Source organism: Suillus paluster (assembly GCF_016628075.1).
Source record: "Suillus paluster strain FC165 chromosome Unknown EDB91scaffold_13, whole genome shotgun sequence".
NCBI classification, from domain to species: domain Eukaryota; kingdom Fungi; phylum Basidiomycota; class Agaricomycetes; order Boletales; family Suillaceae; genus Suillus; species Suillus paluster.
In genome coordinates, this window is record NW_024537573.1 from 364736 (window position 1) to 390145 (window position 25410).

A 25410-nucleotide genomic window follows, 5' to 3' on the forward strand; every position below is an offset into this window, starting at 1 on the left:
GGGCTATGGTGCTGGCCTCCGCGCACAGGACTCTGAGAACATGCATCCGGGGCGTGGGGTAATACCTAGGGCTGGGTAACTTGGGGCACCAAGGGGCCGTAATGAGAAGTGATTCTCGACTGCATGCAGATCTTGGATTTACGCCCTCCCGTGACCGTCTCTGAAACGGACATGGAACAATCCGATCGTGCGTTTCAGAACGCAAGGAGACTGAAATGTGCATGTACATGCATTTGCATACTCGGAACTTGCAGGATCTCGAAAATGGATGGTTGTCGAGTTCCATTGCATGATGGCCCGGGTCTAGAATTTTGACTGTCCGGTTCAAGTCCGGTTCATTATCATCTTGATGTAAGTCTCTATAGATTATCTATAGATGCATTCCGTTATATTATAGAGGATGCTAACCGAATTTTAACAAAAGGTCGCGATATTATGGATGAGAAGCTCAGGGCCGACGGCGACGTGAGGTGCTCACTGCTACTTATAATATGTTAATGTTACTCCCTATAGCCTCGGTGTTTCCACTTTCAGGCCGAATTAAATGGTCCAGATAAGTGTGATGTGTCCAGTACATGTATTATTGCAACAAGTGTACAAGTGCTACTCACAACGAAACGACGATGCAATACGACAACGACAAAACATCGAACGCCAAAATATAAAAGTCATAAGAAAATAAGACAGCTACCAGAAAGCAATTATGCTGACCGAGAATGTACCCAACAAAACTCGCCCGAAAGACAGAAGACCAATTAAGTCCAGTGCCGTAGAATAATGCGTACAGTAAATGCGCAAATCTTGATGTTACACGATGTACGGGCCCAGAAAGAAAAAGAAAAAAAAAGCAGGAAAGGTATACACACAATACAATGGTATGGTACAAATCATTATTGAACTTTTGATATGGATGCGCGTTCAAGGTATTAGGCAGAGAGCGAGGTGGCGGCGGTCGCGCGATTCAGCAGAGTCGACAACGCGGTCGTTAAAATGCGAATGTTTGTGTGTGGTCATAATGCGGTGAGAGATGCCGGTAAAGAATTGATAAGTAATGGGTATGCGTCGTGAAGTGGCGGTATGGCCTTTGTCGAACTGTAACCGTGCAAATACAGGGTATGATTGGATGCTCGAAAAAACAGACAAGACCAATGGGAGTGGCTGTGGGTGCCATTCACGACCGTCCAGGAGTAGTTTCCTTGCCAGGGAACAGGAAGAGGCGCTTCAAGGGTTGGACTATTTCGACTTCGACTTCAACCTCCTTGATGACCCCATCAACCATGCGATGCTCGATGCGTCTCTCCTTCTTTGCAGGAGGCATCATAACAGGGTATGTCTTCATGTTGTCATACGACCATGCACGAGCTGTAGATACAATTAGTCACACGCGAGCACAGCGTCATATATAGAACATACTCTGTGGGGCAGGCCGGGACGAGGGACCAAGCGATTCAGACGCGCTGTCACTCAAAATACTGTCTTCACTAGCTTCGCTCGGGTGCCGGCTCAGAGGCTTGGAGAGACGCTGCGATAACGAACCCATGCTCGAGTTATTGCGTGTGAGCACAACATCAGGAACGAGCAAACGGCCCTCGGCGCCTCGCTTGAGCAGAGGAACTTCGCGACGACGTCTAGAGGACGAAGATGTGGAAGTGGGAGACAACGGAGGTGTTTGTGTTGAGCAAGACGCCGGAGGGAAAAGTATCATACGGGACTCTGATCGGCGGGAAAGAGGTAGGGAATATTTGGTGTACAATTCATCACTGTACGACTGACTCGAACGAGGAGGCAAGTTGGGAGTGGGACACTGAGTGGCAAGAGCACTAGATGAGTTTGAATGGGGAAGGGTCGCAGTCCATTGAACACCGCGGTGCGAGGATGCTGCAAATGAAGTCTGGGCTTTGTCGGAGCCAACGCTGGCATTGTCCGAGCGTTTGGAGTACCCGCCATACACTGATTGACGCCATCCGATGCCGCCATCGGTCCAACCAGGGACTGGTTTCCGTGGCTGTGATGGTTCACCGTAAAACGAAGTAGGCTTGGGACGTGCCGGACATAACACCTCCTTGATGCGCTTGCCTGCCATCATCGTCCCACCCTGGTAATCATTGTGATACTCGGGCTGAGATGAGGACGTGCTATCGACCGATGACAAAATGGGTGGTGCAGGAGGCAAGGGAGGGAAGTTATAGAGGGCGGCAAGGGTAGCCATACTACGAGAAACAGTGACGGATGGTGAGGGACATGAAAACCCTGAGTCGAGGGATGACGCAGAAGCGCTGGTTGATGATTCATCCTCTGAGTCACAATATCGCCTCTCAAAGGAATTATGAGGAACAGGGGGAAGGAGTGGCGATGAACGATCAGGGTGGTAATTGAGGGGGTAAGCGCCATCGCGTCTTGCCAAGTCTTTAACACGACATTCATCAGAACAGTAAAGAGGGATAGGACCCTGGTCGATGACGGTACGGTGCTTGACAGGTGCGGGGGGTTTTGCGATTTGCTGGGACTGAGGTGAGGAAGCACGACCCTTATTTGCTGCCATGGAATCTGATCGCTTGATTGCGCCATTAGGCTTGACACGGCCAGTGCCTTGTAAAAGACCACTCTTCGCGCGAATGGCACCCGTTTTTGTTCGGGAAGTGCGCGCGGTAGAGTCACTCTGTTGATTTTTAGACGCTAAAATAGATTTGTGAATAAGTTGTTGCGATGAAGAGAAGGATCATAAGACTTACGAGATGACGATGTTGGGGACGACGTTGGGGCAGGAGTTGTTGTTTCTTGAGGTTGCGGGAGTACGGGTACTGTGTATCGCTTAGGCATGATCTGCCTGTCGCAGACTGGACACCACGATTCGTCAAAGTGCATATCCATGGGTTGTTGTGAAAGAAGTGTGGGGAAGGCGTGGGGCTTTAAATGCGATGGAACAAAGAAGCTATGTAGCAGGTGGTGCAGACTATGTCTAGAAGTGGACAAAAGGTGAAACACCAACAAAGGTAATAAGTAAGCATTCTAGGCCAGAATGGAATGTAGAACTCACAATTGAACTGCTATTATGGAGTATCGCCGATATAGTTGCTCGCTGGACGACGTCGAGGACGACGAGGAGCAAGGGATGAGTTTGTCGGTGAAGAAGGGATATGGGAGGATGGGATTGGACGAGGAAAAGAGTCAAAGGCCGGGGTTTTATTATTTGATTGGTGATTCGCATATAGACTACCCAATTGGGGATTGCAATCGCACCGATATCCGAAAAATACACCAATGAAAAATATTTGAAATTGCGTTATTACTCTTAACAAGTCGGCTACCTCGGATCCTCGGTTATCTCAAATCTTCTATACACACCCCCCCACATTTGGAAGTCGCATGCTGTCACGCTACCCCGTGTTACTCTTGAGAAAATCTATTCATTTTTTTTAACACCTCAGACACAGCGTGGAACCCAGCCAATGCCACGTGCAAGTTCGTCCCTAGTAGCCTCTCTCCTGACTCTCTCGGCCCGTACTCATCTAGACCCATACATGCCTTTCCCGTTCTGCCTAGAGCTCAACTCATGCGCCACTTCAGTTCTGCGTTTACATACGAAGCAATTCGCCGTTCATATCAGTTTTTCACAAGTTAGACTAGTCCGACCCTTATCTATTATATATTTCCTCGCGACCCCTTCTTTTTATTCGCCTCTTTTTAATGTCCTCGTTAATACTACTACCATCCAACCCATCGCACTCATACTTGGCCAGCTGTGTACACCTTAAATTATTTTTCCGCTAATAATTAGGCAAAGTGTAGGTGGTTTCCCAACAGCGACGCCACCGGTAAGCTCCGTGCAACGAATGGCATCGATGCGTTACTTACGGCGTCGGCAAACACCGCCTTACACTCTTATCACCCCAGGTTCCAAACATTTGAATGTCTGCTCGATTTTTGCTATTAGATCCTCCACACTGTTGGCATTATTGTCTCCTTAGATTTTCTTAAATTCTTTCTTGAATCAGCATTCAAAAACACATGCTTCATTATCAACCCACGCTCATGTTGTCCCTCAACTGTCCTGATCATGTTACCATAACAGGAATCGATTGACAGCTACCCCGACCTGATCAAGATTATAGGACCTGTTCCATGTGTAAACCGTGTACAGTGTACACAGCGCATACCCAATTTTGATTGGTCCACTCCAGATTTTGAAACTCTGGCAACTGCCCTGTGAGCGAGCGATCCGTCATTGACCTTAACGTGTCTCACCTTCATCGGTCTTTTCTTCCGCAAATAATCAATCCACGTTTGATCATGATAGACTATTCGGCTAATTCCGTCCACGGAACGCTCTTCCTTTCAGTCCGACTTGCACGCTATTCTTATTTCTTTGGCAAGAGCTCCACTCCTTCAGGAGCTCCTCAACTAATAATCAGATGGACCTCTCGACATCGATGTCAGCTCGATTTCGGTCAGTTTCCGAGTTGCCCTATGGGTCATTCGCGTTGGGCGCCTCCCGTTCCCCGCTAACCTCACAAGTAGCTCTTTAGCTTATTCAGGTCCAACCGAGGTAGTCGGATTCCTGCTCAATGATTCATGCCTTTGCTGGATGGAGAAATGCAAAACCACTTCCCGATGCTTACGTTCACTCCTCAACGGCAGTGAACAAACCACGCGATCCTTGATATTCGGCGTTCATCAAATGCTCCGCAAAAACTATACTAGTGCCCGTCACTGCCATCATGAATCCTGTTCTATCCAACGGGTTCATCAGTTACCCTCCCCGCGGGGCCTCCGCCGGTGAAGCATACTCGTATGGGTGTCCCACAAGGGCTGTAGCCATATATCATTCATTTGCGCCCGGAAATTCAAAAGGCACGCGGCAGCTTGCATTTATTTACAGCCAAAGGTACCACTAAGTGTTGCGATCGAAATTCAGGCCCTTGCTGTGTTTACTGAGACGCCACCGTGAGTGTGTCCAGATCAAGTCCAGGTCTTGTATGTTTTTCCCTATGTCTTTGAAATTGTATTTAGGAGGATTTGAGTGTAGGCATATGCAATATTTTTACGTTGTTGAGACCTGTTGATGAGACATGGTCCACGGCGATACCGTATCCGCGATCATCGCATCTATCTTTCAAATCCTTATTCGCTTACGAATTTCATCTACTGACCTGACAAGGATAGTTCTTCGGTCATACGACTTGATCACGCCGCGCCTGTACTAGCACCCACAGCGAACATTGACCGCAACAAATAATGTATGAGACCGCGACATCCATCGTAATAGCCGTACATCGCGACGGCGTCGATCCTTGCGCAAGCTTGAAGAACCTCATCTCGCCTGTGCACGTGCTTTGAGATCTCAGAAGCACAAAAGTATGATGGAATACTCGGCATGCTCTATCAGATCAGATCGAAGATCTACAACGCGAAGCACACCTATTGGTTAACGAACATGTCAATTAAAGACTGCAGAGACATACTTCTATGCAAGCAGGGAAGCGAACGATGTAAGTGTTTTTTAGACGCGAAGAACATCTGTCGGTTAACGAACATGCCACCGTAGGCAGCACAGACATACTTCTATGTAACCGGTAAGCGAACATCAATGTAAGTTTTTTTTTTCAACGCGAAGAACACCTGTCGGATGTCAAGCTGCAGAGAACATATTTCCATACAAGCAGGTAAGCGAACGATGTATGACAGGTCGAGATCAGGACTGGACCATAGCCCTCGGATCCGTGTTGCAAATTGCCAATGGTTATGCGAAGAGGCGGCGTGCTTCTTGGCAAACCGTATGACGTAGAATCAAACCTCCCCACATCATCGTTCGACACCTCGTGCGTCGCGGGACAGGCTGATTGCCACCACGTTACCTCAGGTCACCTCCTGTCACATCTCGTAGTTCCAATAGGTTCCAATGCCTGCCGCGTGGTCATTCGCTTTAAGCACCTTGGTAGCCGCCGGAATGAACTTACAGTCTCCACGACACGCGCGCTTGTTGTTTATGGTTATGGTCACTCAAATCATCCTCAAACGGTGAGCGCTGTCTGATCGAGATAGTTACCACATGTATGTCACTAACGTCGCCGTGCCGCCGCGGACGTTTTGGAACGTCAGCTACTTTGGTCAACTAAGGCAAGCTCCAACACAGCTCCAACCGAGTTCAGACTAGTACTATACCTTCTTATTCCTGGATGGACCTTGGCGTTGTTGATTGGATCTTGCGGCAGCCTATCGAGCAATCTACTTTCTAGCTAAACCATCTCAGCCACCAGCCTTTGGCAAAGGCGGCTACCTTCAAAAGCGGAGGTACGCGCACCTTCCGACGTGCCGCCGCACTAGTATAAAGGCACTCAACTACATACTTCGGTAGCACCCGCGGCGTCAATCAATAGGTACATAGTCATGATATCTCATATATCTGATATCAGTACTGAATTGAAGTGAATTGACTGTGACCGTCATCATTGCGCTGGTAAAGCGCCGATTGTGTCTTCTGCTGCCCCTTCATGCTGTTGGCTATGTACATCAATATGCATTGACAGAGCTTCCAGGCCCGTTCTTCCTAGCAACTCGCTGAAAGGTTCCAGACCCAGGGGACGGAAACAATTACTTGGACAATTCATCTCATCCCTTCATATGTCCAAAATTGTACTACAGCAACCCAAGACATTCAAGAATGAAACATATATATCAAGATTCTGTGTCAAGCAGCGAGGCTTCGTTCGCCCAGACAACTTTTCAGACGCGCGGCCTGCGTGCCTGATTATGCTCCAAGATATTATCAGAACAGAACTTGAGTCTCAACTGTGGTATTCTGCGTGGTAATATTCCCTTCAGCCGGCCCCGCAGTGGGCCTGGAGACAACCAAAACACTTGATCCGGTCTTTAGAGATATTATCAGAACTTGAGACTCTCAACTGTGGTGTGGTATTCTGCGTGGTATTATTCCCTTCAGTCGGGCCCGCAGTGGTTGGACCTGGCGACAACCGAATTCAGGCGGGAAATAGGATCAACCTCGGGTTGTGAGTGAGTGCTGTCCTACATGGTATCGTGCGTGGCATTGAAACCACTGTAAGTTCCGTGGCTTCCACCAATGACGAGCAAGCGCCACGACCATATCCCCTCGAGGACATATCTTCCTATAATTATGACGTCGCAGTGTATCATGGGTCCAGAGCGACTCGTGGTAAAAGCAGCGAGATATACTGCCTCCGTGCTGATGAGCTCGAATGGGCATTGGGCTTGACATTAATATCGTCGAGTTCCTGCTGTGACGCCACGATGGCGCGTTGGCTCCCTATTAGTCGCTCGGTAACTTGGTGTGCCCGCGGTACGGAGCAAGCAGGACCGTGGCAGGAAATACTTCCGTTCGTGCCTCGTCAGCATTTCCTTCGCAGCGGATACAATACAGCTTGCGCTCAGCATTTGACTAACGTATGCGTGTATTCTGTAACCTCAGCAAAGGTCATGTCACACGCTGCCGAGACAATGCTTGGGGGTTCAGTATATTGGCTCAGTCATAGATGTCGTCATTTCACCCACCAATTGCGCATATGATGCATTCTTTGTTGCATTATTATGTATCATTGGCGACACACCAGGTTTCCCAGGTGACTTGTTTTGAACATTGCGAAACCATGTGGGACTGCGAATGCTCCATCCTTGTTGTGTCCCTCAATGGTCATTTAAGGGGAACTGGATCAGGCTGAGAACTGCAGACCAGGCCGGCCTAGATCACTGAGTGGCGTCACTCAGTCATTGGATGAGCTCGCATAATTGACACTTGAATGGAAGTAGTCCGCGGAAGAATAAATGACACATCGATCACAATTTCCTGCCAAACGTATAGGGGGTTGACATTCCGGTCTTTAGCTTTGAGACCTTGTGAACGTACGTTTAACGGCACTGCCGTCGCGCTGAAACTCACACGTTAGTATTCGACGTGAGTATGGCTGCCTTCTATGCAAGACGTTAACCACGTTTGGACCGCGATTCATGCTATTCGATTACCTTCCTCCTCTCAATCGGAGGCAAGCCAAAAAACTTGACTATTCGCAGGCTCATCTCCACGTAAGATATGCTCCACACGAATGAGTTACACGACGGACGCCTTGAGCATCTGCGGTCTTAGGGCGCTGAGCGATTCACTGATAAGATGTGAGTTACCACGATTTAGTAAGACAGATCACACACCGATTGGGCAAAAGCTACTTATCGTCTTTCATAAAGCGATAATTTTGTATATTGTCCAACGTTCGTCCCGAAAGTGAGCTTCACGCCTTCATCTCCGCACTGACTAGAAGATCCTTACATGCCGAAATATTCCCCGAATAATGCCACAACGTTCTCATTGATCAATGAAGCACCGCCAGTCAGATTATTGTGTTGCTTCGAACGTGCTTGCACACACATGGACCTATCGTGCTTTCAAGCAACGTCACCATGTATTAATGGTGCAAGGAGGATTACACACCCTTCATTCGTATTTCAGTAGTAATTCCTCGTACCATCCACCACTGCCATATAGAGCTGTCATGGTCCTGCTGCTTGCTTCGATATCATCGAGACTCGCGCGTTCTGGAATAGATCAGATGTTCGCTCGATCATAAATGTCAAAAAAGCCTACCTAAAGGTTATCAGCCCTCTGACAATCGTAATTACGCAATATGTCCTCGGATTCTGTGTGGCGCATGACACTGGCTAGTGAACTGTAAGGTACGGTCTGATGGAAGGATGTCCATACACGATGGACAACCAAAATTGCGAGAGGTGTGTATTTTTGACTCGGATCGCCGTACGTGACCAGTTAAGCGGTAGGATAGATCAGACCATAGAAACCTGCTTTTGCCAAGGATTCGAGACGCAAATTCATATAAGGTCGGATATAAGTGTAAACTCACTATGTTCCAAACAGCACGGTAGTACAATTGGTGCATTTGTAGCGTCCCAGCACGAAGGTAACTTGATTACAGAATTGATATGAAGTACAACCGGACAATCTCAGTGAATAAGAAAGCGGAAAACAACGCCAAGGCACATACGAAGCATTCAAAATGATAGTTCTGGAGGAATAGCTCCCGCAGGTGAACTGTAGGTCAACACCATAAGGCATGAATCCAACAGAAAGCAACTACAGACCTGCATGCGTGTGCGGCTGCATGAATTGAAGTTAGCCCACTTCGATAATATTGACATGCCCCCATACCTCGTGTTAGTTATTGGCTTTGCGAACATCATGATGCAGGACATGGTATGGTTGAGCGACCATCCTGCTCGGCCGTTGATGAGTAAGTAAAACAAGTTACTATAGACTAGTATGACGTGGAGGTGGGCTGCGCAGTGACGTCAAGTTCAAGTAGTGTTGGACGGCAAGTTCGATCCAGGAAGCGATTAACCCTCCGCAACACAAAATAATCGTACACACGTGTAAGCGGGTTACTACGAATCTAGACTCTACTTAGACGGTTGAGTTTTAGTATTTGTCTGACTTACCAAATCAGGGTCAATACTAATAGTGCGGATCCATGGAGAGCACAAACCGCAATTTGCAAAATTCACCCATGTTTTACAGTTGTTACTAGGTGTACGCAAAGTGACTGATCAGATGAGCGGCCATTCCACAGAGGTGTGCCCTACCTCAGCAGAATCATTGCGCAGGGTATTAATTATATCTTATATCTCATTAATTTGGTCTAGACTTTAATAGACGCGGGAGAACCAGTCCAAATAAGGCAATTTGTGGACTTTTGACTTGAGACGCCGGCGGGTAGATAAGATGCAGTGTCTTGATTTCCTATTTCGGTGCAAGATTCCCTATTTTGTCCTGCCACACCTTTCACAGAATCCCCTGGGGCAAGGTCGGTGATCTCAGGTTGTTAGTATAAAACCCCATTCTATGTCACTTCCGCGAGATATTCGTGCCTTTCTCTCTCATTACCACGGTCAAGCAGATGACGCACAAGCTTCAGACAATCTACTATTTTACCAAAATCGACTCCGCTGTCAGCCAGACGATCTCTTGATCAGCGAAATCCACGAGAGGTATGGGCGCATTGTTCAGTGCATAATTGATGCGCCATGAAATTCCATAGCTGGCGCAAAGATTATATCCAGTTGGAGTACAATCATGGGTACATTCAATGGCTGTGAGTCGGGCGACATTCGTCGGGTGGCGTCTGTTGATTATCCCATGATGGACGCAGATTTCCCATCCAGGAAACCGGAATGAATTTCGAGGCCCAAGCTCTACAGCCACACGAGGCTGCAGCAATGAAGGATGATTCCGTTGTCATCGAGCGCATCAAGGCATCTTATGAGCTGATGTTGGACTTTTATGGCATGCGCCTGTTGGACGTCGAAACAGGTCTCCTTGGACGCTCAGAAGGCTATGCAGCTAGGTACAAAAACCTTATGCGTAGGTGAAGTACCATTCTTATAAATTGTGTCCCATATTTACTTGGATAACTTAATTAGAAGCCCCTCACAATAACCTTCGCATCACGCGGATTTTCAAGTGTCTATCGGAAATGGGCCTGGAGCATCTGAATGCGGGGTTCCTACTCCATGTCCTCAATGAACAGAGCGAGCATAAACAGCTAAAGACCAGGCTGTTGAAAGATAGCATGGACAAGTGGTGGGCTAATTGCTTGAGGAACGAAGCAGAAAGGGAGTGGATCGGACTTACAATCAAGAAGTCGAGAAATGGCGACATTTTCAGCCGGGAACAGTACGAAGCCAGTCTGAAGAGGCGAAAGGAATTAGGGTCCTTCGCAGACCCACAATGTGCCAATCCGTAGCAGGTACTGGACTCATTGTACGGAGCAGAACGGCAGGCTTCACACGAAGGCAGTTTTTTTAGAATGGAGCATTTCATACATTTGTTCAAGACTTCCATTGCATCTGATCCGGAATTGCAGCCTGTCCTTCTAAAAATTCATGCAATGAACGCAGCATGTCATCGAAGGTTCTTGCTCCGGGACAGTTGCCTTGGCACTCATCTCTATGTACAGTGTGAATGCACTCATGGCCACCGACATATGCCGCCACACGGGACCGGATCAAGTAGAAAATACCAACTGTTCGCACAGGTACCGCAAGCGCTCAGCGTTGTCATCCACTCTAGTAGGTTCAGTCAATGTTGAGTATTCGGCTGCAACGGAACGGTATGACAAGACATAGGATGGGGAAAAGAGGAAATCACATTGTCTGCCCTGGTGCCACTGTCAGTTTCTTGATTGCTGAAGAACAGATCTTGTCAATGAGCCACTGGAAGCGCGCCGATGACGGTGGACAATACATGCGTCACATTATACATTACAAAAATACTACAAATACGACTGCAAAGATGTCAGCAGGATGTAATGCTCCGGGCAACAAATTACTAACTCTAGAGCCACTGTATATTTCGATGTCGAAGAACGATGATTCACGATAGGCTTCGCAGGCGCGAAAATAAAGCTTCTCTCCTCCTTCCCTCGTATGCTGCACTGACGGCCTGCAAAAGCCCCTCGATGGATTCGAAGATCTGATCTCCATCAAGCTGGAAAAATTGTTAGTGGATGTAGATATCGCAGTTGCCATTCGCACCTGGTATCCACGAGCCGTTAGCGTTATGCGTATCGTTCTGCCCTCTAGCAGAATAACAGACGCAGTGGCCTCGTGTGGCGACGAGCCTCTGTAAACGTCAAACCGACTCAACCCGAAGGCTTGTTCGGAAAGGGCCTTGCTAAGTTCGGTATAATAGAAGGACTGTGACATGATCTTTGGCAATGCGAGTTTTTTCCATCTGTATGAATGATTCCCGGAGTTATATAGTTTTGAAAACCAAGGAGGGGTAGACATCGCAAGAGAAGCTCCTGTCTGAAAGAACTCCACGACGTCAACTTTAGCGAGATGTCAACTCCAGCGCTTCAAAAAATGATCATTGTGATTTGCTTGACCCTGGTGCAATTTGAAGATCGGTAACCAGTAATCCTGGTTGCTGTCCGAAGAGGGGCTTCACGTAGTGTAACGGGTGAGACTCGATGAGGAGCAAGGTTGAGGAGCAAAATCGGTAGTTACCGGTATGCGATGACTGTCTGACGGTCAGGAGTAGAGCGCATTCCTGAGGTCGACAACCAATGTATTGTCTTATTTTTACTTGGCTTTCAGTCGTGAGGTACCTTTACAAGGACTTGATGGCTCTCGTCCAGATCTAAGAGCGCGATTGCACAGGTGATAGTCCACGCTCAAAGCACAAGCTCTTAGTATGTGTCCTCATAGTAAGGCTCTGAAAGTAGTGATCACCATATCGGGATGCAGGAGCAAATTTATTCCGTCGAGGAGACAACCGGAGCACGTGGTACCTTGGAGTGCGCGAGACACGCAACTTATGGTTTGCGGTCTTGTGGTCTACCCACAGCCCTAGAAGCACAAGGGTGCACGGAGGTCCAACGGAAAGTAAAAAATGAATAATCAGGACAAAATCGTTTTTGAGGCGGTTCTAAGGTAGCTATACTGTAGTAGTGAGGGGGCGGGGACTTGAAACATTTGTTACGTTATGCGCATCTGAAGATCGCATTCGCCGCTAGCTGAGCTCAAAAGGCTGCTTTTTGAGGGTCCTTTGAATAAGGAATGGTACAAGGAACATGCCGTTTTTAGTCTCAACCGAGTCCTTTCCACCAGTCAGAGAGGGTTCGCTTCAGTGATCAGGAGAGGTTTCAAGCCTGTCAACGTAAAAGTCAGCCTTCAGCAGTCTCAGACGATCAGGTAGGCGAGCCAGGGAAAGTCTCGCTTGTGATAAGTATGTTTTCAACAGGTTTGCAGCTTACCGCTTGAGAGTATAAGATTTATACAGGGCTAGTATCTCGTCGTACAGGGTAAAGTTGCTCCGAGGAGACCGATCATGTCGAGTGCACATAATATTATGTTTTTTTTGTGGTTTTTTGACATCAGGACTGCCAACACCAGTGAATTTCACATTGACGTTCATCTTCCGACGCTTAGGATGCAGTGCCTGAAGGCGGACGCACGAGGATATTGACTTGCGGATTCATGCAGGGTGGTAAAAAGAGGGGATACGAAGGAGCTGCCTGACAGGCGTCGGAAGTGACCATGGGCCCAGAATTGTTCTCAGAATTGAACAATTGACAATATTCAAATCGTCTTGGCTCGGTCGACGCCGTCCAGAACGTGGACATAGATCCGAAGGTCGCAAGATTTTTTGCGTTATAAAAGTTAGTACGATGTTTAACCTTTTACTGTGTCCGGTTTAGGAAACTACATGTCATCGACGCTCGTGGCATGCTGTGCGCTTCAAGCGCTCATCAACTTGAAGCACGCTGTTAGCACCTACCGACATTCTTAGAAACCCACCAATCACAAGGTAGTTGTTACACACTCATTGAGTCCACCCTGCGCCACCCACTTTCACCTGAAGTTGTCATTCAGCCATGGACGTGGTCAAGGCAGTGGAGACATACATCACGAAGTTGGTGTCTACGCCCTCTGCAATGAAAGTTCTGCTGCTTGACACACACACGGTACGTCTTCTTCGTCGATAGTCTATACAATACTTCATGCACTATCTTTACAACCGCAGACACCCATCGTTTCACTCGCCTCCACCCAATCTACTCTACTTTCACATCAGGTTTACCTGACAGATCGTATCGACAACAAGAAACGGGATCGGATGTCGCACATGAAATGTGTCTGTTTTCTGCAGCCAAGTGAAGACAGTCTTGATGCCCTTTCTGCCGAGTTAAGGGAACCCAAATACGGGGAATACTATTTGTGTCAGTGCGTGACTACCAAGGGTGAATGTGCAATCGGATGTAGCCAGCTCACACCAGTTGTATGTTTCAGACTTCAGCAATATACTGAGCAAACCTGCCATTGAACGTTTGGCCGATGTGGATGAATTTGAAGTTGTCAGGGAGGTGCAGGTAAGTGGCGATTGCGCCAGATCGCATTTTTACTCAAGTCTCCTGACTAGGAATACTTTGCGGACTACGCACCCCTGTTACCCTGTCTGTTTTCTCTCAATCATGCACCGACGTCAGAGAAACCTCTGTATGGCTCGTCACCAAATGTATGGGATCCCCATGCGCTCGAGCGCTCTGTGCAGGGTGTTATGGCAGTCCTTCTCAGTTTGAAAAAGAAACCTGTGATTCGCTACGAGAAGACAAGCGGAATGGCCAAGAAGTTGGCGAGTGAAATGCAGGTAATTATCATGCTGCCGAGCTCCAATGCACAAGACTCACGATGATCACAGCAACGTATCCAAGTGGAGTCGACATTGTTCGATTTCCGTTTGACGCAAGTAGCTCCATTGCTACTAATTCTTGACCGGCGAAACGACCCTGTCACTCCTCTGCTATCCCAGTGGACTTATCAAGCCATGGTGCACGAGCTTTTGGGCATTCATAATGGTCGCGTAAATCTCAGCATGGTTCCTGATATTCGTCCAGAGCTCTCTGTATGTCTCTTTAAGTTATGCTTCGTTCATTATATAACGCTTGGCATAGGAAATAACCTTGACAACGACTACCGACCCTTTTTTTCAAGCTCATTACCTTGCCACGTTTGGAGACCTTGGCACTTCCCTGAAGAACTACGTCCAATCATATCAGTCGCGTTCTCTTGCCCAATCACCTTCATCCATCAACTCAATATTTGACATGAAGCGCTTTGTAGAGGAATACCCTGAGTTTCGGAAACTGGGTGGGAACGTCAGCAAACATGTCGCTTTGGTAGGCGAACTTAGCAGGTTGGTGGATCGTGACAGGTTACTTGATGTGGGGGAGGTAGAGCAAGGACTGGCCACGAGCTCGGGTTCAGACTTCAAGGTTCGCGTTCTGAGGTCGATATCATTTTTTGACGCTTACGACACAGGGGTAGAACGTACAGGCCGTAGTCAACAACCCGGTCGTGCCAGCCTGGAACAAGTTGCGGGTCGTCATTCTCTACGCATTGCGTTATCAAAAAACACAGACGAGTAATATTGCTGCTTTAATCAATATGCTGCTCTCCAATGGGGTGTCTCGCGAGGAGGCTCGGGTAAGTTTTGTACTTGTGCACAAATGCACCTGTGCTTATTCCCTTTCAGCTAGTTTACGTTTTTTTGAATGTTGCTGGATCAGACCAGCGACAGGATGATTTATTCTCGACTGAGTCTTTGTTAGCTAAGGGCAGATCCGCTTTGAAAGGACTTAAGGTATTTTAACCACAGCAGCAACGCCGTGTGCCCAATGCTAATAATGCACAGGGTGTTGAGAACGTGTATACTCAGCATACGCCACATCTTTCTCAGACTCTAGAGAATTTGTTTAAGGGCCGATTGAAGGACACTGCCTATCCTTTCTTGGACGGGACCGGCACTAACATGGGATTGCAGAGGTGAGAAATTTGTGCCCCTTAGCCCCTCTGAGCCCATAACCAAGTCCGTTAGGCCTCAAGATATCATTATTTTTATGATCGGAGGTACTACCTACGAGGAGGCGAGGACAGTCGCACTCCTGAACCAAGAAGCAGGTAATTCTTCGACAGGGACAAGGATTCTTCTTGGCGGCACTTGTGTACACAATTCGTCCAGGTGCGTTGTATCTTCTGAAAAGATGAGCAGGCGACCTATCTACAATCCTTATCAGTTACGTTGAGATGATTCGTGCAGCTGCAGAGAAATTCCCTGCATCGGTTTACGAGCCACCTCCAGAATCGGCAACTACCGCTCCATCTCTGAACCTGAATCTTGGTGGCGTCAATGTCAGTCTTGGAGGTTCTGCCGGTACTGGTGTGTACAGAACAAGTTCCGACCAAGTCGGCGTACAAGCCGAGGGCATCAAAGATGGCGTGCGCAATTTCATCGGACGAGTGAAGCAAGGTGTGGATAAAATTGGCTTACAGTAACAGTACCAGCGTTAGCGCCACAAGCGTTATGACTAGCTTAGACTAGGTGTACTAAGTAATTCGGATTTCCTTTTTGGGTTAGGTGACACGTCGTCGTTCATACATTACGACCACGTGCTTTAAACCAAGTCTTTCACTGAGGTCGACCAGTTCTAGCTTTTCTATCCTCTCATTTTTTTCTGCCGTTCCATTGTGTTCGCTAGTCTTTGAAGGTCATAGATGGCCAAGGGTTTCTTATCTGGCCTCAAAGGCATAGACGCCTTTGGGAAGGTGAGAACCCATTATGTTAATGGGAACGGGCAAGGACTGACTACGTATACATCACACACGACCAGACCACGGAGGATGTCAAGGTTAAAACGCGTACTGGGGCACTGCGTAAGTCACTATCCACAACCACCACGATAGAGTGAATTTCACAGCGGGTTGTCTAGTGACCCTCGTCTCTGCATGTATCATTTTGGCGTTTACAACAATGGAGTTTTTCGACTACCGACGCGTTGGCGTTGACACATCGATAGAAGTCGACCGGAGCCGGGGGCAGAAACTGAGCGTACGGTTGAATGTCACCTTCCCCCATGTTCCATGTTACTGTAAGCCCATTCCCGCGTATTTCGGATTGTGCGATCTAACTACGGTTGGGCTCCCTTGACTCATGCAGTGCTCAGTCTAGATGTCATGGACATCTCCGGCGAGCAACAACGCGATGTTTCACACAATATTCTCAAAAAGCGGCTTACTCAGACTGGCGTGGACATGCCTGCACAGCGGGGCAATGATCTCCGCAACGAGATCGACAAGCTTGCTGAGCGACGCGCGAGTGGGTATTGTGGCTCGTGCTATGGTGGACAGGAACCGGAAAGTGGGTGCTGTAACTCGTGCGAGGAGGTTCGACAGTCATATATAGACAAGGGGTGGAGTTTCGGCAATCCCGACGGTATCGAGCAGGTGGGAATAACACTGGATTCCATAGGACCATTCACTAAGGAATCTATGACAGTGCATTGAGGAAGGTTGGTCAGAGAAGCTCAAGGACCAGGCGGACGAGGGATGCAATGTTTCTGGACGTATCCGGGTAAACAAAGTTATCGGAAGCATCCAAATTTCTCCGGGGCGTTCCTACCAGACAGGCTCGCGTACCTTCCAAGATCTGGTGCCGTATCTTCGTGATGATGGTAACCCACATGATTTCAGCCACACGATCCACGAGTTTTTCTTCATGGCAGACGACGAGTATAACCCTAACAAGGCGAAGATTGGGAAGGAAATGAAGGAACGGATGGGGATTGCGGACAACCCATTGGATGGTGTTGAGGCGAAGGTAAAACAAATGTGTAGCGTTAACGCTTATACTCACACGATCGCAGACGACCAAGGCGGCGTACATGTATCAGTATTTCCTCAAAGTCGTATCAACACAATTCCAGACGCTGGAAGGCAAAGTTGTGAGTACATGTCATCCAGCTGGCGCACAAATGGATGGTCTGAACGTTCCAGATCAACACGCACCAATACAGTTCAACGCAATTTGAGCGCGATCTGTCGAAGTTCAACGAAGGCGAGAACCAGCAAGGCGTAGTCACTCAACATGGCAGCTCGGGCTCGCCAGGTACGTAAAAGTTGAGCATGAACGACATCAATGTCTTGATTCTCCTTTCAGGTGCATACTTTAACTTTGAAATTTCACCGATCCTTGTCGTGCACTCTGAAACGAGGCAATCATTTGCACACTTCCTCACTTCGTAAGCTCCATCATACCCAACTCAAAGCATCGTTCTTACTGGCCCTGCCTGCAGGACTTGCGCTATTGTCGGAGGTGTTCTCACTGTGGCTGCACTACTGGACAGCATCCTGTTTGCCACAGGACGCAGGCTGAGGAAAGGCGCTGGTATGGATGGGGGCGTGAAGCTGATGTAAAATCGTATACGATAGGACGTTCATCTTGAGCACACTCGTTGGGTATTTATCATGCTGTCGCACCCGACTTTATGCAATGGCGACATGCATTAGCTAACACTATCCTTCAGCCCGAGAAAACACAAATACGCTTCTACGCTGTTTGGAATCACTGATGCACTGAGCATTCGTAGAAAATATTACCCTGAACATCCGCTTACTTTGACTCCTCGCTTCCTCGCGCCCCAGTACCCCCTGTATTCGACCTCTTTCGGGGCAGGTTTACTATTTCTTGCGGCACCAGGGGGGTATTCTATGAGCGGCACTTGCAATTAAGTATAACACCTGATGCGAACAATGTCATGGCCACGTACTTCTGGGGGATGCTTTATATAATCCTCGTGAATATTGTGGTTCGTGGTGGGTGGCCGAGCAACGGTCTGGAAGGGCTTCTTGAAGGTCCGGGCTTCGTCTATGATACCGCTGCCCTCCTTCCGCGCCAGCTTCATAAGTTCATGACGGTCGATGCCGGGTATTTTGTTCAGCGTTATGAGATAAGGTAGTGTCATGGAGGAATGTGTGCAGGAGGTGGGCCGCTAGTGTATAGGCAAATAGATTCCACGACATCACTCTGACGACGCATCAAACATACCACTCTCCGAACAACAAACGTAAGTATCTACGAGAGCCTTGAGCAGAATGCTGCTGCGTTCTCATTAATTCAGGCTCAGATTGCGATACCAGATAATCGTAAGCTTCACAACATTGCAATTGTACAGGTAAAAAAAACAAGTATATGGTAAGTATACATGCCACTAAAGTGACTTGTTAAAGTTACGTGACAAATGCTTCAGCCAAGCTCCAAAATTCTCGACGCCGTCACTGTGCCGTTATGTGTATTTCTGATTTCTTATCATACCGCTCATGTTACCCGGATGTCCCAAGGGTGATCCATGCAGGGAACGAAGTCTGGTGGTGCAATTGTTCAGTACTTAATTCCCATCATAATTCCTGAACAACAAACCACAGCGGACAAGATGCCCCGTTCATGGACCAATGCTCCCAAGACCTTCCAGTCTATCGACATAGCATCAGTGCTAACTCTTGCAGAGTATGAGAATGAACACACATGCCTCTACATGCCACACTTGCCAGGGGCGACCCGAATGGCTCTGACCTTGACTTTGCCGGACTCAAAGCCAGTACCATCAGTCAGGTCATTGAACGCCTCCGGGGAGATATTATATGTGTAAGCAAGATCGACAGCGGTGATGTAGACAGTAGTCTGGTTGCCACTGGGCGTGACATACTTGAGGCTCCAGCAAGAACCGCATAAGGTGGAGTTCCAGTTGGCGCCTGGGATACCTCCGATGTTGGGGAAGGAAGGCAGTGAGGCGAAGTCGGTGTACCCCTTGGCCAAAAGACCATTCTTGCCGTTAGAACAAGCGACGATAGAGAGGGACGTGTTTGGGTTGCTGTACGTAGCGTCCCATGTGACATACGCTGGTACTGCGAACGCTGGGAGGGCAAAGGCAGAGAGAAAAGCAACGACGGCTGTGAACTTCATTGTGCAGGAGCCGTTTGATACGAATATCGTTGAGTGTCTCGAGATTTTTCACTTACTTTTATATGACGAGGTGAAAAATCAGATGCCAAACTTCAAGCTTGGCCCCACTCGATACACATGGGCAGGGGCTGAGGCGGATCGTCATTGACATTAATTGCAGTTTCACTTCCCTTGATTGCGATGGAGGCATTTAAGTACATACCTGAGCTGAAAGTAGCGCGATGGCCAGATATAGTATTCTCATTCCCGGGTCAGGATAGATCTATCTGCAAGTGTCGAGATGAAAAGGATATCCAGACTCTTGAAGGGAAGGAGATATTCTCCTGAATACCTTGGGAAATCATTTGACATCCTGAAAGGGCTCGGTAGGGCTCGGTGGATAACGGACGATGATGAAAGCGGCCTCACTTCTGCACAAGTTCAGATACTCACCACTGGCCCACGAGGGGTCACTAAATGGGCATAGACCGTCCATACAAAAGTTGAGCGCGCGCCGATATAAAATGCATCGGTCGACGAGTACGCAATTCAAGCCAGTTATGTTCTGCATGTCAATCCTCCCCTAAGTTCCCATCACTGGTGGTGCGTGAGCCACTGCTGACCGGAGGGCTGGCGCTGAGCCCAGATGACCGGACTTGAGTCTAAGCGTTTCCCAAAAGAACGTAAAACGTGCGCGCAACAATTGCATACGCCGTGCTATGCAGTCTGTGGATATACTAGTCACTGATAAAAGCAGAGATACTACCTATGTCGTATTTTGAAAAATCTTGGCGGAATGCTGCGTTCTGCAATCGTAGATAGAAGGAACGACTGTGTTCCTTCGATTTGGTTTGAGTGGGGAAGCAGTGACAAGTGGCATGCGGGTATGAATTGTTTGACTTTTGAAAAGTTTGAGCGGGACGGATGGAAGTGACGTGTGATGTGGGAGGATGCAGAGGCAGTCGATCGAAGGTATTGAACTTCAACGAATCGACGGTGAAGGGCAGCGACGCGAACGGGCCGAACGAGCAAGCCAATCCGCGTGGTATGACGCAAATGGAATCCATAGTAGGCTACAGGAGGGCTGGGTGTGAGCAATCTAGATGGCCTGGATCAATCAAGGTACCTTACTAAGACAGGTCCTTCTCAGCGAGAAGACCGATGCTTTAAAATATTATTTTCAGACAAAGTTGCGGTGTAAGTACTTGCCACCCATAGGGAAGGTGAATCGGTGATGCTGGCAGTTCTTGTCATCAAATGCGGAGACGATGAGGTACTAGCAGAGTTCAAACAACAAATAAATATGATCGGCAAGGCCGTTGATACAGGACCGGCCTGCTGCCAGAGATCTAGTCGTACATAAGCTACGGTACACATCGGGGGTACTACTCTTCAATGTCGCGATGACAAGATGTCCAGATGGCGTTGCATCGTGCAGTACCACATTGATTCTAGCAGCAGATTTCACAGCTTTATCGTTCCGAAGTCACCCACTACGTCTGGAATGCTGAGTTGGCACGCGAGGAAGGATCCCGTGTTGTAAAGCTAAAGGGTCGCGATGCATCATTGCCAGTGGCAGGCTGCACTGGACTACATGCTCGAACCATTCGAAGATTAGGATATTGCTAGGAATGATATCAAAGATGTTAAACCTGCAAAACAAGAGAAATGCCCGCGACAATCCAACGCCGTTAAGTTTACACACGATCCTACACTGGACTACATCTCCAACCGCTCGAAGAAGGTGAGTAAACTTCCAAAATAAGATCAAATGCCTGCTCCAGCCAAGCTCCAACAGTCCGGACGCCGTGAAGTTCACTCACGGTCTGGTTTATTACACGTCGAACTGTCTGTTGAGTATATGCACATAATTGCCCGGAAAACAACTCGAATGCACCGCACATAACTTGTAAACTACCACCCATGAATCAAAAACTCCAACCTTCTTCGATACAAATAATCCTTCCAAGTACACCAGAACCCTCCAGTATAATAGCCTAGAATCACGTTGAATCAGGGTTCCAGTCTTTCGGAACATAGAGGATGAACGCACCTGGTTTTACACACTGGCAGTTGCTAGCGCTAGCTCGCGGTGGAGGTTGGGATTGGGATAGTAGGGGTGATGCTTGAGATAGTAAGGGTGGTGATGGTTGGGATACTCAAGGTGGGAATTGCGATAAGAGAGGTATTGGTTGGGATGACGGGTACCGTAAACGCCGGGAGGGCGAAGGTAGAGAGAAGAGCAACGACAACAGTGAACTTCATTGTGTAGGAGCTGTTTAATGCGAATACTGTTCTATGGTTTGAGATGTGAGGGGATCTCGAGAATTTTACTTGCTTTTATATGTTGAGGCGAAGTATCAGACGACAAAGCAAACCCCGCTCGATACACACGAGCAGGGGCTCAGGCGGACCGTCATCGGCATTTGGATTCAAACTTACTTTGATCTTCCTTGATTGTCGAGATAAGGCTAACAGACAGGTCTAACTGTAAGTGTCAAGAAGGGAATGATCTTTTGAAGAGAAGGAGATATCATACATCTTTATTATGACGAGAAGTTGCCTTGAATATCTAAACAAAAGCTCGGCGAGCAGCGGTCGGTGATGAAAGAAGTTCTCACTTCTGCCCAAGTTCAGATATTCACCAAGAGACCACTAAACGGGTATAGACCACCCTCACGGAATTTTAGCGAGCCGAGTTACGAGCACGTAAATTATGCTCACCACTGCTGACCGAAGCCCTAGCAGCCGAAACCCACAGGAATTTTCCATACCCGAGTCTAGAACAAAAGTGACAGCCTAACTGGTTCAGTCCTCAGAAGAATGCAAGATACGTGCGTTATGAGCAACATTACATACGCCGTAGTATGCAGTCTAATCTCTAACGCATACCATGTCGTGTTTTGAAGGATCTCGGCAGAATGCAGGGTTTTCCAGAAGTCAGCTATGAGTATGAAGAGCTGTGGGGGTAAGGATGATGCGGAGGAATTATCGTAGGTAGCGTCCCATGTGATATTAACGGGTACTGCGAACACTGGGAGGGCAAAGGTAGAGAGAAGAACAACGACAACTGTGAATTTCATTCTGCAGGAGCTGTTTGATAAATATTGGTGTGGCTTGAGATATGATGGGGGCTCGAGATATCTTACTTACTTTTATACAGTGAGGCGAAGTTTCAGACGCCAAAGCAAGCCCCACTCGATGCACATGGGCGGGGGCTCAGGCAGATTCAAACTTACTTTGACCTCCCTCCTCCCTTGATAGCGAAGGAGGCGTTATGTAACTGTATATCTGAGCTGCAGTGGCGCAATCTCAGATGCCAGTCAATACAGTATTATCATTCCAGGTCGACGGTGACGGCGACTCAGCACAAAGGTGGGTGTGTGAAAGGAGAGTCGGCGCGCGCGCAACTTAGCCGAGATAAGGGTGATAGACAAGTCTAACTGCAAATGTCAAGATGATGATCTCCACACTCTCGAAGGGAAGAAGACATCATCCATCTTTATTGTGGCGAGAAGTCTTCTTGACAAAAAAAGCTAAGCGAACAGCAGACGATGATGAAAGAGGTTCTTACTTCTGCTCAAGTTCAGATATTCACCAAGAGGCTGATAAACGGTATAGACCACCCTCCACTAAAGTTCAGCGCGCCGAGTTACCTAAATTCAAACTAGCTATGCTCCCACTGCCGAATACTATACGCTAGCTGCCGAGGCCCGCAGGAGTTTTCCGTACCCGAGTCTGCATAAAAGTGTCAGCCAAACTGGTTCAGTTCCCCGAAGAATGTAAAATACGTGCGTTATGAGCAAACATTGCATACGCCGCAGTACGCAGTCTGGTCTCTGTCAGTATAAGAGCACGCATACTATGACGTATTTTAAGAGATCTTGGCAGAATGCTATGTGTCAGAATACGAAGGACTGCGTTCCTTCAATTTTGCTTAAGGGAGCCGTGACACGTAGCATGCAAGTTTGAGAGGGAACGGTTGGGTTTTCTAATCTGAGTGGATGATACGGGGGATGCGGAAGCAGTCGATCGAAGGTGTTCAGAAATTGAAGGGCAGCAATGCGAACGTGCCGGACGAGCAGCCTGCTTTCCTCTTGTAAGCCAATATCAAGCAGGGTATCAAGTTTCGAAGCCAAATCTACAGCCACGGCATTTGCAGCGTGGATGCCACTGGAGACCGATGTCTCGTTTTCGTATATGCATATGATGTACTTGCCATCTATAGAGAAGGGGTGCACACCGTGCAGCTCGCCCAGCCATAGTGCTGGAATACGAATGAGGTGGTGGTTCATCGACCCGAGAGTCGCACAGAGGCGACGAGGATAGCAGAAGTTCAAACACGGTAATATCGAGAGCTTGCTGAGTGCAGTTGGAACCTCCAATCGTACACAGTGGGCGTCTACGCAAGTGAGAAGAATTTTGAACAGATTGATATAAAGGAAGCATGAAGTAACAAGTTTACGAAGCCGAGCTTCGAACTTCCTTAAGTGGCCTGAATTCCGTTTTTGGACATTCCTCCAATTTCGCGATGGCAAAGACGGCGTTGCATACAATTGACCGGCTTACTTATAACACACTACGTGCTTTCCCCCAAAACATTTGCATCGTACATACTTTCATAACATACAAACTGCCCCACCCATGAGCCGAAAACTCCAGACCTTCTTCGATACCAACAACCGTTCCTAGTACACCAGAACCCTCCAGTACAATAGCCTAGACTCACGTCGAATAAGAGATCAAGTCTCGCAGAAAATAAAGGACAAACACACCTGCTTCTACATGCCGCAGTTGATAGGAGCGACCTGAGTGGCTTCAACAGCAAATTTGCCGGTCTCGAGACTGACAGTGCCATTAGTCAACGCACTGAACGTGTTCGGAGAGACATTGTATGTGGAAGCGGAATCAACAGCGGTGATGGAGATGGTATTGTGGTTGCCGCTGGGCGCGGTGTACGTGAGGTTCCAACAGGAACCACATAAAGCAGAGTTCCAGGTGGCACCTGGGACACCTCCGATGTTGGGGAAGGATGGCAGGGACATGAAGTTGGTGTACCCCTTGGTCAGAAGACCGTTGCTGCCGTTAGAGCAGGAGACGGTAGTGAGGGACGCGTAGGGGTTGCTGTACGTAGGGTCCCATGTGACATATGCAGGTACTGCGAACACTGGGAGGGCAAAGGCAGAGAGAAGAGCAGTGACAACTGTGAACTTCATTGTGTAAGAACTGTTTGATGTGAATATTGTTGCGTGGCTTGAGATATGATGGGTTCTCGAGATCTTTCAGTTACTTTTATACGGGGAGGTGAAGTATCAGATGCCAAACTTCAAGCCCCACTTGATGCACATGAGCAGGGGCTCAGGCGAACCGTTACTGACATTTGATTGACTACCCTTGATTGATATCAAGGCAGTAAGTACATACCTGAGCCGAAAGTAGCGTAGATGGCAAACAGAGTATTCCGATTTCCCTCAGCGAAAAAAAGGGTGTGCGCAAGGAGGGCCGGCGGGGGTGCAACAGAACCAATACATAGCCAAGAGACAGGTCAACTGTCAAGATGACATTGCGTCTCCAAACTCTTGAAGGGAAGGTCATTTTCCGTCTTGATATAGACGGAAAACTTTAGAGCATCATCTGACGGCTCGATGAACGTTTGAAAAGCGAACGATGATGCAAGAAGTCCTTACTTCTGCCCAACCCACATGAAGGGGCCACCAAACTGGCTTTGACCACCCTCACAATAGTTTAGGGTGAGCGCGGATTTGAAAGCCACCATTGCACTCGGGGGTAAGAGCACGCAAATTCAGGTCAGCTACTACACTCCGCATGATAAAATACCGGTAACAGGGATATTGGCGGTAGTCAAATGACCATGACCATGACACATCTTGAAGTAGAAGTAAAAAAAACCATATGGCAGTCAAACCTAGACTCGTCTATCGGCGGCTTGCCTCATTGATCACCAGTCTAAGCCAGACCGGCATGCATGTTGTCTGCCATAGAAACATAATTCAGTGCGCAACAATCGGGACCGACAGAAGTATTAATATGTACCCATCTGAAAATGTCGCGTTCGAAGGAAGTCACCAGACGTT

At 48.0% G+C, this 25410-nt stretch overlaps 6 protein-coding genes across 6 annotated transcripts; 2 read left to right on the forward strand and 4 right to left on the reverse strand.

The window, feature by feature from the left end:
• Positions 1-1171: 1171 nt before the first annotated feature.
• EDB91DRAFT_1080180 (uncharacterized protein) lies at positions 1172-2871 on the reverse strand (the record flags this gene model as incomplete). The annotated part of the gene is made up of 3 exons (XM_041315195.1): positions 1172-1362; positions 1414-2676; positions 2733-2871. 3 exons carry the CDS (start codon positions 2869-2871, stop codon positions 1172-1174), a joined length of 1593 nt encoding a protein of 530 aa, XP_041179639.1.
• A 6927-nt stretch (positions 2872-9798) lies between these two features.
• On the forward strand, positions 9799-11016 carry EDB91DRAFT_1119676 (opioid growth factor receptor conserved region-domain-containing protein). The gene is made up of 4 exons (XM_041318154.1): positions 9799-10026; positions 10077-10130; positions 10188-10399; positions 10459-11016. The coding sequence occupies exons 1-4, from the start codon at positions 9881-9883 to the stop codon at positions 10779-10781; spliced, it is 735 nt and encodes a 244-aa protein (XP_041179640.1). The 5' UTR covers positions 9799-9880; the 3' UTR covers positions 10782-11016.
• A 394-nt stretch (positions 11017-11410) lies between these two features.
• On the reverse strand, positions 11411-11742 carry EDB91DRAFT_1049446 (uncharacterized protein; the record flags this gene model as incomplete). The annotated part of the gene is made up of 2 exons (XM_041313463.1): positions 11411-11524; positions 11572-11742. 2 exons carry the CDS (start codon positions 11740-11742, stop codon positions 11411-11413), a joined length of 285 nt encoding a protein of 94 aa, XP_041179641.1.
• A 1494-nt stretch (positions 11743-13236) lies between these two features.
• EDB91DRAFT_1199515 (Sec1-like protein) lies at positions 13237-18150 on the forward strand. Its single transcript, XM_041320639.1, has 20 exons — positions 13237-13505; positions 13565-13760; positions 13831-13910; positions 13961-14188; positions 14240-14443; positions 14493-14813; positions 14866-15024; positions 15074-15181; positions 15233-15363; positions 15416-15559; positions 15615-15729; positions 16209-16251; positions 16308-16466; positions 16535-16821; positions 16874-17194; positions 17241-17318; positions 17371-17482; positions 17534-17615; positions 17670-17832; positions 17901-18150. The coding sequence occupies exons 1-19, from the start codon at positions 13416-13418 to the stop codon at positions 17788-17790; spliced, it is 2979 nt and encodes a 992-aa protein (XP_041179642.1). The 5' UTR covers positions 13237-13415; the 3' UTR covers positions 17791-17832; positions 17901-18150.
• A 360-nt stretch (positions 18151-18510) lies between these two features.
• On the reverse strand, positions 18511-19789 carry EDB91DRAFT_1119691 (Cerato-platanin). The gene is made up of 5 exons (XM_041318155.1): positions 19668-19789; positions 19539-19598; positions 18899-19464; positions 18794-18846; positions 18511-18738 (listed from the first exon to the last, which is right to left on the reverse strand). Exon 3 carries the CDS (start codon positions 19334-19336, stop codon positions 18905-18907), a length of 432 nt encoding a protein of 143 aa, XP_041179643.1. The 5' UTR covers positions 19337-19464; positions 19539-19598; positions 19668-19789; the 3' UTR covers positions 18511-18738; positions 18794-18846; positions 18899-18904.
• A 4201-nt stretch (positions 19790-23990) lies between these two features.
• On the reverse strand, positions 23991-25031 carry EDB91DRAFT_133410 (Cerato-platanin). The gene is made up of 4 exons (XM_041325441.1): positions 25003-25031; positions 24740-24949; positions 24091-24688; positions 23991-24034 (listed from the first exon to the last, which is right to left on the reverse strand). Exon 3 carries the CDS (start codon positions 24529-24531, stop codon positions 24097-24099), a length of 435 nt encoding a protein of 144 aa, XP_041179644.1. The 5' UTR covers positions 24532-24688; positions 24740-24949; positions 25003-25031; the 3' UTR covers positions 23991-24034; positions 24091-24096.
• Positions 25032-25410: the final 379 nt, after the last annotated feature.